Raw genomic sequence first — 13743 nt, forward strand, 5'->3', positions numbered from 1 at the left:
CAAGCAGCAAGGAACTGCACAGAGGCTAGGAGCTGCACCAGTACTGCAGCCAGGGATGGGAAGAAGCAGTGGCAAAGAAAAACTGTGGTGGTGGGGACTAGGTCAGAACACTTGTCTGCCTTGTACCTGAACCAGGCTGTTCACTGAGCAAGAGAGTAGTGTCTGTCACCATTTGTCTATGAAGTCCAAATCCAGATTCAGCTGCCACAAAAAAAACAGATAAATCCTGTAACGGTTGTTTCAGTGGGTTTTATTTAATTCTACATTTCATGAGTTGGTTTGGATCTCCATGCTTCCCATCACCAACAGGAGAGAAAAACCCAACTGCAAAAAGGAAGGAAGGAAGGGTGACTGTCACATAAGTACAGGTTGGATGGAGCCATCCTTCCCCATGAGCTCACAGATGCTTCCTCCTTCCTGCAATGCATTTCCCATTCCTAGGGGATTAGCCCTGGAGATGAATAAGAAACTCAGGCTGGCTCTAAATACTCCCCTACTCCCTACAGCAGAGACCATTTGATGCTAGAAGGAACTACTGAATAGGGCAGGGCAGGGCGGATGTAAAAAGATCTAACTTCTCAACCAAACCACCAGATTAAAAGATGGTCTGGCTCCCTGTCACTCCTGAAGGAGACAACTAGGAAAGAAGAAGTCACAGACCTGTAAAGTTAGGGAAGACTTGTTTTCTTCCCTTTCCGCATCTCTACATCTCATTTCCTGAAGGAAAGATGTACACAATGAGTTTTGAGAGGGCTGAAGGGAAGATGGGGAAATCAAGTAAACATCCCAGCCCCTGAAAATCTAGGAGCTACCCAGCTACTCTCATTCCTTCCATTTCAGAAATCTGTTTTTGAATAGCACAAACAGAGGACCTCCCATAGGAATTTGGAGGCAGCAGGGGATACAGAACACACAGGAACTGTTATGAGGGCCCAAACCATTCAGAGGTGGCCCTAAGCACAAGGAGGACAAGACTCCTCCCCCAGTCAAGGTCCCAGGGGCTGGGGAAGCAGCAGTAAGACCATGGCAAGGAAGAAGGGAGCTCTTGCAGCATCAAGGGCTCAGAGGATTTTACTTTTTTTTCCTCTCCTGGGAACAACGAGGGCAGAACCTGGTAGGAAGGGGAAAAAGGAAGCAGACATTAAAATGTGACAGAGATCCTCCAAGAAAAGATTCCATTTGACCCTCTCTAGCAGCCCCAAGATCCATGTACGTATGATCCCCAATTAATCTTCAATGGGATCACTTCTAAATACCCTACCCAGGGCTTTCCCTCTCCAGAAACTCATGAGATCCCCTTATCCCTTTAGTACCTGCAGTGTCCTTGCTTTCAGAATGCACTCACCATTTTCCTCTTGGCTTTGTCGTCAGGCCCACACAAGCAAAATGGAACCATTCAATGGAGCACTGGTAGGGGCAGAAAGCAAGAAGTCATTCATAAAGGGGAACTTCCATCCTTGACATGTAATTTAGGGGCTACCAAAGGCCCCTTGATCATTTAATTATATAAGGCTTCCCTGACAAATCTGTAAAAGAGACCATGTTAATGTGCAACACAGAACAGGGGATAGAGAAACATGCCTAATTTCTATGTTGTTATGAAGCTTCCCTCCTTCCTGGTCCCAAGTTCAACCAGCACAAAAGTTGGTTCCTCTAAGGGTCCTCCCCAAATTCATGATCCTTCTTAATTCCCCTTGATAAGTATCTCCCTCCCCTCTCCATCCCACTATTTGGAGATGGGTTACAGCGTTGCTGCAGCCATGATACTCCAGAAAGTGTATAAGAGGACCCAAGAAAAGGCAGTGTGTGCCCAAAAACTTGTCACCTCTCCTCCAAGTATACAGTTGGTCTGATAAAAGATATCACCACAGAAAACCCTGCTTCTCATACTATTTGGAGATACACCCTTACAATGTTGTTGATTCAGGCATGTATCAGATTCACACAGAGCCAGATTCCCACCATGAGGGTCTCTCACTAATCCCTTCTTACTTATTCACACCAAATACAGGTCTCTTACATCCGGATTGTCACAGCCAATCATTTCTCCGTAGGAGACTTGGTGACAGAGGCAGTAGGTAGGTTCATTGGGGTCCACGGGCATATCCAGCACATCTGAGGGGTGCACATTTCCAAAAGTCACTGAGGGCATCCCATACTCTGTGCTTCTGCAGGGGGAAAGGGGAATCAGGTCAGCAGGGTCACCAGGAAAGGGCTGCATCACCTGTCCCTAAGATCCTACACATACACCCACAAATCCACTATCTTGGGGTCCTGTCCCCACAGGAAAGCTCCAATTATCCAGACCTTTTCTCCTGCAGCCAGGAAAAAGGAGATTACTTCCATTAGGAGTTCCTGCAGCTATACCAAGGCTCTTGCTTTCACTTCCCCAGGGCAGGGAAGAGGTAGTGGAATGATTAACCCCTGGTCTGAACCCATAGAGTGGCAGGACATTGGGCAGGAACTGACCGATTAAGCTGATTTGAAATAAGCAAGCTGGAATGGTCTTTCTCCCTCATTCACACCAAATGCAGTCTTTTACACCCATGTTGTAACATCCAGTCTATCTGAATTGCAATGCTGTACCCAACCTCCTGGGTCTCCCCATCACTCACGTGCGGACAAGTTTCAACTTTTTCTGAGCCGTCTTTGGTGCCTCCTCATCAGAGTTCTTTCCCTTGGAGCGAGCACGGGCAGCTTTTTTCTCTTTCTGGGCCCGGCCCTCTGGTAGGAACAGGAAAAGAGAAAAATTAAGCCTGCTAGCAAGAGATATCTATAAGCAGTCCCTTTTAGTACACTAAGACACCCACCCCTTTATTGTCTTTGGGTCACATGCCCCATCATCTCTTCTGGGACACCCCACATAAACCTCCCTCCCCCCATCTCTCTGGGCCATCTCTTTATCAGCCTTACTTGAGGTGTCTCTCCCCCTCAAACTGTAACAGCCTTTGTGCTGTTTCCTGCCACGCCCTCCAAGGCTTCATTCCATGCCTGTTACTTCTGTGGTCCTTTGCCCCCTGCCTTCAGCCCCCAGTGGTAGGGGACTCACTCTTCTTGCCCTTGCTGGAGGAGCTGTCATAATCACTTGACTCAATCTGTTTTTCCTTCAGGTCAGCCTCAAAACGGGCAAGGTCAGTGTCCAGCCGCCGGATGTGCTTGTCCACCTGTTTAGGCAACAATGAGCAACAGCGTTATCAGAGCACAGAATCCCAGGGGACCCAGACAATAGAGCAGAAACAACTTGGACAAAGAGCAGAGATCAGTCACCAAGGAAGCCGGGGATTCCCAACAGAACCAGGGTTCTCGAGGTACTCCTTGAATCAGGAATACAAATCACTGGGTCATGATTTTCAGCCCTTCAGACTGTAGCCACCTTGTACTCCCCAACACTCTTCTTCTTACCATTTCGTAGGTCTGCATGGCAAGCTGAACCTTGTCATCCCCAAACTCTTTGCATTTTCCGTAGGCTTCCTGGATTTGCTTGAGAAGCCCCAATTTTTCCTCTGAGGACAGAGTCCGCGCATTGCTGATATACTCTGTGGCCAGTTTATCAATCTCTGACTTGAGGTCTGAAAAAAAACCAAGCTCACTGTCAACAATAATCACAATGTCTTCTCCTAGGACAGGCAGAAAAAGCCTGCCACTACAGTGGATATAAGGGAAAGAAAAGCTAACCAGTGGAAGCTTCCTACTTTGTCACAGCATGCAACTCTAGGTCTCATCTCAGACACTCACCTTCTGTTCGTTGGTCCAGATCTCGCATAAGCTGGAAGTTTCTCTGCAATTCAAATGGTAGGTTCTCAATGCCTGAAGAGAGAGGAGGACACATGGAGGGGTCAGGCTGTCTAGGACACAGAGTAAATAAACACAAATTCCATCAAGTAGAGAGCAGCATTGACACAAACATGCTAGTCAGTTCATTATACTAGAAGATGTATATCCCAAAACTCAACTTTTTCTTTTATCTTGCATTTTTAATATAGTGATGTTTTTTAAGCCAACATCTCAAAACAAAGGCTGTTCCCTACTGATCCATCCAAAAGGTGGATGGACATAGATATCCCCACTAGAGAGACAGGAAGATTGAAGAAAAGATGAGAAGAGACTTGTGCTAGGTCAAGTAAAATCACAAAGCTGGAAACAGGTACAAGAATCTTATCTCCCAGTCCCATGTTCTTTGTTCTGGCCTGCTGCAACCTAATTTATTTCAGCCTAGTCGGTTTAGCACCTTAAAACACAACTGTAACCATGAACTGCTTTTACAGATTGGCAGCAAGGCTCAGAATGGATCATTCAAAATCAGAGATCAGCAATTCATTCCCAATGTATCTTCTTGCTATTTTATTCACAGCCATGGGGTCCTTTCAGACTTACCCTACTGGAGGGTTAGCCAACCTTGGCCCATGTGCCACAAATGGAACGCAGCAGGCTGGGGAAGGAAACAGGCAACACAGGGCAAAAAGAAGAAAGCAAAGCAGCAGATTGGGAAGGTGAGGGGATCACAGTGGGATTCAGGGAGGTTTGGGGGCTAATTTGTGGCAGGCTTGCCAAAAAGGTTGACCCCTCACTTGACTTCTGGATGCACAAATGGCCATACCAGCAAAAAGTGCCTGCTTTCTTCTTGGCCACACCCTGTCCAATCAAGTCAGATCTGACCACACTGAGTTAAGAACTCATGACTTCCAAGCTTGATTATTGCAATTCACATGCCCTGGTAAAACTCCAGTTAGGGCTCCAGCTGAGTTCTCATCTATCCTTCTAGTCAAGGGTAAGGGCCCAAGCAGGGGCAGATGCATCCTGGAGATCAATATGTAGCAGCAGGGCTTTGGCTTCTTTGACCATGGTTGCTGAGCTGATGGGGTCTACCTACCAAAGAGGAGGAAAAGTAACTTTGCTCATAGACTCATTAACCTAGTGTTTTAAATTAGATTTGACTGGAGCTAGTAACAAAAGCCCATAGGTAAATAAAAAGCAGGCTGATCAGTACAAAGACCTCAGAACAGAAGGGAACACAGGAAATCATAATCAAGTTGCAAATAGGACAGTAGTGGGACAATCTGTCAAGTCAGGAGTTGGCAACTTACAGTCCATGGACTAAATCCATCCTGTGGAACCACTGGAGGCAGCTTGTGGACTCAGGGGATTCTGGTGGTGGAGTGGAGTGGAACCACAGTGGAGGAGGGCAAGGGGGTTCACAGGTGCCACAACTGGGTGACAGGGAAAGTGGCAGCTACAGCTGAGCCCTAGCACTGACCTACCTCAGACTCAAGCAGGGTTATTCTGGGCTGCTGCCAGAAAGAAGTCTGCCAAATTCTGTATTAAGTAATCTCAAATGCAAATGGAAAGATATATGGAGAATAACTGGGAAGAGTTGGAAGTCCTAGCACACACAAAATGATGGTCTCACTGAGTTAAGTGACACTTAGTGGGACAGTTCATAGGACCAGAATATGGATGGGTATACCTTTTCTGGAAGAACGGGAAAGGAAAAGGGGATGATATACTGCCTTGCATATCTAGAGACATGCACGTGTTCTGAGGTCCAGAACAAAGTAAGAACTGGACCTGTTGAAAGTCTTTGGGCCAAAATAAAAAGGGGAAAACAGCAAGGGATGTCATTGTAAATATCTATTAGAGAGCACCAAACTAGCAGATGGACAAAACTTTTTTTTTAAATGAGTACCTGAGATTATCCAAATCACAGTACCTGGTGGTAAAAGGACCTTTTAATTACCATGCAACTAGCTGGAAATTTCACACAGCAGAGCACAGACAAGTCCATCAAGTTTCAGATTTTGTTGGGGACAACTTTTTGGTACACATGGTGCAGAAACCAACAAGGGTGGGCATTCTTAATTTGCTGCTTGATTTGCTGAATGGGGAGCAACTGGTTGAGAATCTGAAGGTGAATGTGATGAATCATGAAATGTTAGAGTTCATACCAATGACAGTACAGAAGAAGGAGGGACTTCACAAAAGCTGACTAACAAGGTAGACCAGAACCAATGGGAGGTAGTGTAACAATCTGAAGGCTAATAAAGAATCTTAAGTATGCGGGTGTAAAGATCGGAGAAAAGGCATAGGCACAAAATGAGATAAAGCTAGCAAGAGATGGGAGAGAGAGAGAAAAAAAAACACCATTTGTCCTAAGCAAAAAGACAAATAAAGAAAGCATAGCCAACTTCAGTACGACTTTTGACATTGTCACCCATGACATTTTCATGAACAAACTAAGATATGGTCTAGACAGAATAATCAGTAGCAACAGCTGACGGTTGTGCTTTGTCAAACAACCTTAGAGGGAAATGACACACAAACAGTGGCACAGGACACTCAAACTCAGGAATCCTGGATTCTACTGCAAGTTCTAGGAAGGGGTATGTTCAAGTGGTTACAGGGCTTTCCCTGTCAACTGCCCTTTGTTCTTGACTCCTGCAAACAAACTCTGTTTGCCTCTGTTCCCTGTGTCTCTATGCAGCCTGTCCCTCCCAATACTTGTCTCAGCTACTATTCCACAGCCTTTCTGCCCCCCACTGTCTCTGTTCCTCTGGTACCTACTTTTTCTCCCTACAGCCTCCATGTATCCCACCTATTATTCCTCACCCCTGCTGCACTTAGTCTAGCTGATTTATCCCTCTCATTACAGGACCCCAGCCTGTGGAGAACTGAGATTAGAGAAGAAAAACATTTCTCATTCCTAGTGCATGGTGTCCCCTGACTGCTAGAAGCAGCAGTCACAGCAGCAGTTGTGTTCAGTTCTTGTAAACTAGTGGTAGAGCATGCTCAGTACAGAAAGACTTCAGATAATTTAGCAGCCACTCTTTTAAAAACAACAACCACCAAACAAACAAAAAAACCCAACCCTCTAACCAAGAAGGTTCAAGTGATGATTTTCAGAGTTCAGGAACTAGTAAAATTTAGGCAAATCTATGTTAATTTTTAACACAGCAAAACAGAGTCAGTTCTGTTCTTGCCCGATGCTTTGCAATATCTTTACCAAAGAACTTAAGGAAAACGTAACATTATTTCTAGTAAAGCTGCAGACAATTTCAAAATTGAAGAAGTAGTAAAAAATGATGAGGACAAGTAATTTCCTCAAGCTGATCCGGACCTACTGAGCATGTTCAAACGAGCCTGTATGTGCCTCTTGCAGCGTCTCAAACCCCTCTGAGACACTGCAAGAGGCACTTGCAGGAACAAAAAAAAAGTTCCCCATCCTGCAAATTTGCAGCGGGGGAGCAAAATTAGACCCCTGGGGTCGGGGTGGGGGTCAAACAATACCCAGGGGGATAAAAACTGAAGCAACCAGAGGCTCAGTCCTCCACAGAGATGCTCTGGTAGCTTGCCAGAGCATCTCTGTGGTTGGCCCTTTCCCTGGTCCTGAAGCATGCTGCCTGCGTATGTGGGGCAGGCAGCAGTACAAGCTGCAGGGACCTGGACCCGGCTTCTGCCAGGTAAGTAGGGGGTAGAGGGGCTGGAGGAGGGGGACCTTCCCCAACACCCTGTTCATTCCTCCCACTCACTGGCAGTAGCAGAGATGGAGCAGGAGGCTGGAGAGAGCAGGGGAATGTCTCCAGCTCATTTCCAGGGGCTTGTCTGGAGTGGGGGGTGGAGGGAGGTTATAGAGGATAACCCACATGAATGCCACGTGGTAGCTAAGGGCGTATCCAGACATGCATGGATATTTGTTTCCCTGGGGACAAGTAGCAGAAGCATACATTGTGCCACCACTACTTGTCCCCAGGAAACACCCATGCTCTGGTGTGCAGCAAGTTACCCTAGGTGGAGTAGGGGAGGCTGGGGCCAGCAACTGTGCTGGCCCCAGCAGCCTTACCTGGGGACTTCCAGGAGTTGCAGCCATTGCAGGAAGCCTGGCCAGCAGCCAGAGTGTAGCTCCAGCCAGCCAGGCACCAGTTTTGGGCAGCACATGCTGCTGTCAAGTGTGTCACCCCACTTTTTTTTGGTGTGGGTTTTTTTGACCCTGGAAACTCCCAGGGTCAACCCTCCCCTGCCCCCCACCAAGTAAAGTAGCAGCATGGGGAATGCCTGCACTTACAGTGTATGGTGCCACAAATGAGTCTGTGCTCGTCTGGATGCGGCCTAAGAGTGCAAATGTGATCCTTGGATGTAGGACAAAAGAACATCAAATTGAAATTAGGAGGTGGCATTGCCCTTATGCATGGCATTAGCAAAGACATTACTGGAATGCTGTGCTCAGTTTAGGTTGTCCACAATTTTAAAAGTCAACATACTGAAAAAAGAGAAGAAAAAAAAAATTCAGGAAACTTACTGCAAGAAACCTGTTGCAGAATGAAAGACTAATAAGCCTGATCTTTAAAGTTGTTAAAGAACAACTGGAGTTACTAAAGCATGTAGTAGATTTTCTAGTACTTGAGTTCTTTAAATCAAGACCACTGTTTTTTTTACAGAAATCCTCTATAGAATCATTCTACCCTCCGCTCAAAAGCTGCAATGCTGTTCCTAAATCATCCCTGTCTAATGCTTATCCCACTTCCTCTTGAAAATCTCTAATGAAGATTCCACAAATTCCCTCGGCAGTCTTATTCATGAATTTACTCTTCTGGCATTAAAGAAGTTTTTCCTAATACTACATTTATTCAAACAGAAGATGACCCTGATTATAAGACAACCCCCCAATAATTTGATTCTATATATGGAAAATGTTGAAGTTTGTTATAATTTTCCAGGTATAGAATCTAATTTTGTAGACTTGCCTTGAATTTGTTCCCCTCCCACTGCTACAGAAAGTAAAATAAATCTGGGGTGATCGAGTAGCACCTTTGGTCTCTGCTTCCCCGAACTTTTTCCCCTAGCAGCTCCTTTCCCCTCTCCTTACTTGCTCTCCCCGAGTACATGGAAGTAAATACCAAACTTCAAAACAATAAACCTTGAAATGAAACCTCTGTAGCTATTTGAATATAGTATCCATGCACTTAGTTCATCCAGAATTGATGCATGTTACCTTTTTTCAGAACTGCTGCAAGTTTTAACACAGGTAGTCCATAAACACCCCTTTGAGCAGTATGTTGGCACCTACAAAACCCACGGCTTATGATTTACTATATCATTCTTTGGGCGGGCCCAATACACTCAACAGCATTTCAGCCATGGTGATCCCACAGCTCAGCACTGCAGCATTGCTCAGTATGCATATACTCCAGATACCACCCACAAAGGATCTGTGTGCTAATTATCCCTCAACTCATGACTGGAACTGGGCATTCTCATCACAAGTCCTGGGATGGTCCAAAACTATATGCAGAAGAGACATGGGACAACCTGGTCTGGCTTCACCTCCTACACAATTAGTGTGGCCCATCCTCTAAGACAGGCTGAGAGAAGGGGCGACAGAGGGATTCTGAATGAATTATTTTGGGTCCCGTTTCATGAGGCTCTCGATGGCTTGCCAAAACTCAGTAAGCATTTTTGGTACCAAGGGGAAGGTGTCAGGACTGGGTCTGGTACTCCCAGTGCTGGCAGGGTACTGTAGCCCCTCCAGGCCTGGCACCAGCTCCCTGCGGAGGAACACCTGCATGTTTTTTTAAGGGCGAAAAAGATTTACATCAGCATGTTTGCCCAATATGGGCGATGTGTTTTATAGTCATGCTCAGTGTTCACTGTATTTAATCAACTTCATAATCGGTTTCCATTGCTGAGCATATGCTGGTTTTGGCAGCAGTTTAATAATATGTTCAGTGAGCTTACCTTATATGAAACTATAAGACAAGGAACATTTTGCTCCTTGCCAACTGGGGGGGGCGGGGGGAGGAGACTTCAGCTTGTATTCAAGTAAATCTACAGTAAATCAAATCTAAATCTACCTTGCTGCAATTTATACACATTGTTTCATGCCCTGCCCTCTACAGCAGTAGTTTTCAAACTGCATTTCATGGCATTAGGAAGTCTGAAAACCACTACTCCACAACCAGGAAGAAGCACCTTGTGTAGCATCTTGCATTTGTCTGCACTGAACTTAATGTTAACATCTCTAGCCCAGCTTTCTAATCTATCAAGATCCTTTTGAATTCCACATCTATTCTCAAAAATGTAGCAATCCCAGTTTCATGTCATCTGCACTTATGCAGGAAGTTCTCCATTCCAGTGTTAGACAGAATTTCCAGTGTTCCACCCTTGTGGATCCCCACTTGAAGCATCCTGCCATACTGACACCGATCCATTTATATTTACCCTTGCTTGCAGTTACTGAACCAACTTCTATCCAACTTCTAGTATTTTTTCTAGCTCATATTGCTAGTTTATACATGAGAATATCATATGGGATCTTACCTGAAGCCTTATGAAAAGTTCAGTCAAACTATAACGACTGTATTCCCTTCACTTACTTAACTACTTTGACAAAAAAGTTGGTTTGTCGTGATATTTTCTTAACAGCTCCATGCTGACGGCTACTGATCACTATTCTTCCTCCAGAGGAGTTTCTCACACAGCAGTTATTGGCTTGATGTAGCAATCACTGGCTAAAGTCATATGGCCATGCTGTCAGACCAGATGATTGTGATGACCTATTGGCTTCAAAATTTATAACTAGCATAACATTTATTTTTCTGCACTCTTCCCATATATTTCCATTCAATACACTTTTTAAAAAATATTCCCTCTCCTTTTTGTCTGTTTCCTCTTTCCACTTATTTCCTATTTTTCTCATGTTTTCCTGTTCTTCATTCCATACTATGAGTAAACTTTTCTCCCTACATTTCCTTCCCTCTTTTTATCCCTTGGGGTCTCTTCCTTCCTTTCTTTATTCAAGTACTCTCTTTACCTTCTTCCTCTATCTTCTCTCTCACACATTCTCAATTTCTCACCACTCTTGATTTTCCTGAGCTATTTCTTGCACAAACCCTTCTTTCCCCAAGAAAAAAAGTCTCACCTTTCCTGCCACGGCCTTAAAAGTCAGACATTCACACCATGCAGAATTTTTTTTTTCATAATCAGAGATCCACATTTAATATTCTTCCAAAAACTAGAACATACCCCCAGGACCATCCTCCTTCCACAAGTAAAAATGCAGAGGACAAGTTACACTTGTCGATATTTGAAGACAAAAACAGTTATTTGATCCAGAATCATTAATTTTTCCCACTGAAAGCCTGTGTAGCTACACATACTGCCGTTACCCTTTAACTTTCTACACGTCTAGCATTTGTTCCTTTATTTGGCTTGTTTACACACATTTGATCAGTACACCACATCCATAGTTACAGCAATACATCTTACATTATCTGCATCCCTTCACTGCATCTACAGCATCCTTTATCCTCACATAGCACTGTTTTGCCTTAACTGTAGCACATGGCAGGCTTCCTTGCTTTTTTCTTAGACATGCTGCAATCTAGGTAACTTTTGCACCAGATTATAGGATGCTTCAAGGAAGCCAGGGAAGTTTTGAGAAAGGGGGGGAGGGGTCTTACTCATAACCCCTTTCACCACATCATAACTAAATGACTCTGATTGCTGTGCTTCTCACTTACTGAATCAGAAAAGCAGATCTTGGAGTACATGTACCCAGACTGGCACCAAAACTTTTGGAGCTGTTTGAGTATTTCAAAGAGAGACAGATGAAAATGAAATTCACATAACCCCATGGAATTTAGCATACTGTATATGATCAACTGCTCTCAATGTAGTGCTGTCTTTTAGTCCAGGCAATAAATGTAGATCATTTGGTTATTTAAATGCTCCAAAAGCTTTAGCATATAGGACCTCCATGCTGATCTTGTCCTGGTACTGCAAAGCTGGATTACCAGGATAAGATTCCCTCTAAACACAGAGAAGTGAATATCAATCATTACTTGGAATGAGGCCACTCACCCCTGCTAAACAACCAAGAAGCAGTTCACTGATGGGAGACATCTTAGCTGTGCTAGAGATATATGCAAGGCATTTGATGCCCCATCTTTTCCATGAGGTGGGGTATTAGCAAAAGAAAACCAATCAACATGCCATCAACACATCTACTCAATTACAGTGTGCTCACATAGCACATTGTAAGGACCAGTGTGCCCACACTGGGTGTCTCACCTACCCCTTCAAGTCAATTACTGGGAGTAACTCTCCACTTGACCTGCTGGATCACTAAGACAAATTCAACTGCATTTTCTTGGGATGGTCTTAAAAGGCTTGTATGCCAGGATCTATACAAATTCAGCTCCAGACACAGAAATTGAACAGCTCTATACCGCAGAAGCAAGGTGAACCCCAAGTGGATTAACTGTATCAACTCTTATTTTAGATGACCTAACCTTTGCTTCCATGACTTAAACTGGAAATCTTAAAAAAGGGAGGAAGGAGGACCCAGGCAACTGTAGGCCTGTCAGTCTTACCTCAATCCTAGGGAAACTCTTTGAGAAGATCTTCAAGGAGCACATCTGTGATGGGCCGGCTTCAGGGATGATGCTCAAGGGAAACCAGCACGGTTTCATTAGGGGCAGGTCATGTCAGACCAACCTAATTGCCTTTTATGATCAAGTCACAAAAGCATTGGATGAGGGTGTCACCATGGACATAGTCTTTCTGGACTTCAACAAGGCCTTTGACACCGTCTCCCACCCCATCCTCATTAAAAAACTAGGCAACTGTGGCATTGTTGCCTACACAGTCAGATGGATCGCGGATTGGCTGGAGGGTCATACTCAGAGGGTAGTGGTGGACGGGTCATACTCGACTTGAGGGATAATGGGCAGCGGAGTCCCCCAGGATTCGGTCCTTGGGCCCGTGCTGTTCTATTTCTTTATCAGTGATTTGGATGACAGGGTGAAAAGCAACCTGTTTAAATTCGCTGATGATACCAACATTTGGGGTGAGGTGAGCACGCTAGTAGGGAGGGAAAGACTGCAGCAAAATCTGGATAGGTTGCAGGGGTGGGATAGCAAAAACAGGATGCGTTTCAATACTGACAAGTGCAGGGTGCTGCACTTGGGCAGTAGCAACCAGCAGCACACTTATAAGATGGGAAACTCCCTTCTTGGGAGCACGGAGGCAGAAAGGGATCTTGGAGTCGTTATTGACTCCAAGATGACCATGGGTCGATAATGTGAGGTCACGGTTAGCAGGGCTAACCAGACCTTGTCGTGCATCCACAGGTGCATCTCAAGTAGAGTCAGGGAGGTGATCCTCCCCCTCTGCATGACACTGGTCAGGCCACAGCTGGAGTACTGTGTCCAGTTCTGTGCGCCCCATTTCAGGAGGGATGTGGACAACATAGAGAGGGTCCAGAGGAGGGCCACCCGCATGATCAGGGGGGGACAACAGGGCAGACCCTACAATGAGAGACTGCGGGACCTGAACTTGTTCAGCCTTCACAAGAAAAGGCTGAGGGGAGACCTGGTGACCATCTATAAACTCACTAGGGGGGACCAGAAGGGTTTGGGAGAGACCTTGTTTCCCCTTGCACCCCCTGGCTTAACAAGGAATAATGGACACAAGTTATTGGAGAGTAGGTTTAGATTAGACATCCGTAAGAACTACTTCACAGTTAGGGTGGCTAGGAGCTGGAACCAACTTCCAAGGGAAGTGATGCTGGCTCCTACCCTGGGGGTCTTAAAGAAGAGGCTTGATGCCTACCTGGCTGGAGTCATTTGAGTCCAGTTTTTCTCCTGCCCAGGATGGGGGTCGGACTTGAAGATCTACAAGGTCCCTTCTGACCCTACTTCTATGATTCTATGATCTTCACATGAAGACTCTTTAGAGGTACACAAAGCCAAT

General features: G+C 45.2%; 1 protein-coding gene across 3 annotated transcripts in view; it reads right to left on the reverse strand.

The window, feature by feature from the left end:
• Positions 1-229: 229 nt before the first annotated feature.
• The window catches only part of ING4 (inhibitor of growth family member 4), a 28923-nt gene continuing 15409 nt past the window's right edge, over positions 230-13743 (reverse strand). For 2 of the 3 annotated variants that reach the window (XM_090054853.1, XM_090054845.1), the window contains exons 2-8: positions 3736-3807; positions 3403-3569; positions 3050-3164; positions 2616-2724; positions 2021-2168; positions 1346-1407; positions 230-1111 (exon numbers count right to left, since the gene is read on the reverse strand). In XM_090054853.1, coding sequence (XP_089910979.1) covers positions 1072-1111; positions 1346-1407; positions 2021-2168; positions 2616-2724; positions 3050-3164; positions 3403-3569; positions 3736-3763 — 669 coding nt within the window. In that variant the 5' untranslated portion in view covers positions 3764-3807 and the 3' untranslated portion in view covers positions 230-1071. Of the gene's footprint in view, positions 1112-1345; positions 1408-2020; positions 2169-2615; positions 2725-3049; positions 3165-3402; positions 3570-3735; positions 3808-8056; positions 8252-13743 lie in introns of those variants that run through there. The other variant, XM_090054842.1, reaches the window with a different exon arrangement.

This window comes from Crocodylus siamensis, chromosome 1 (assembly GCF_052110815.1).
Source record: "Crocodylus siamensis isolate JL-2025a chromosome 1, ASM5211081v1, whole genome shotgun sequence".
Taxonomy (NCBI): domain Eukaryota; kingdom Metazoa; phylum Chordata; order Crocodylia; family Crocodylidae; genus Crocodylus; species Crocodylus siamensis.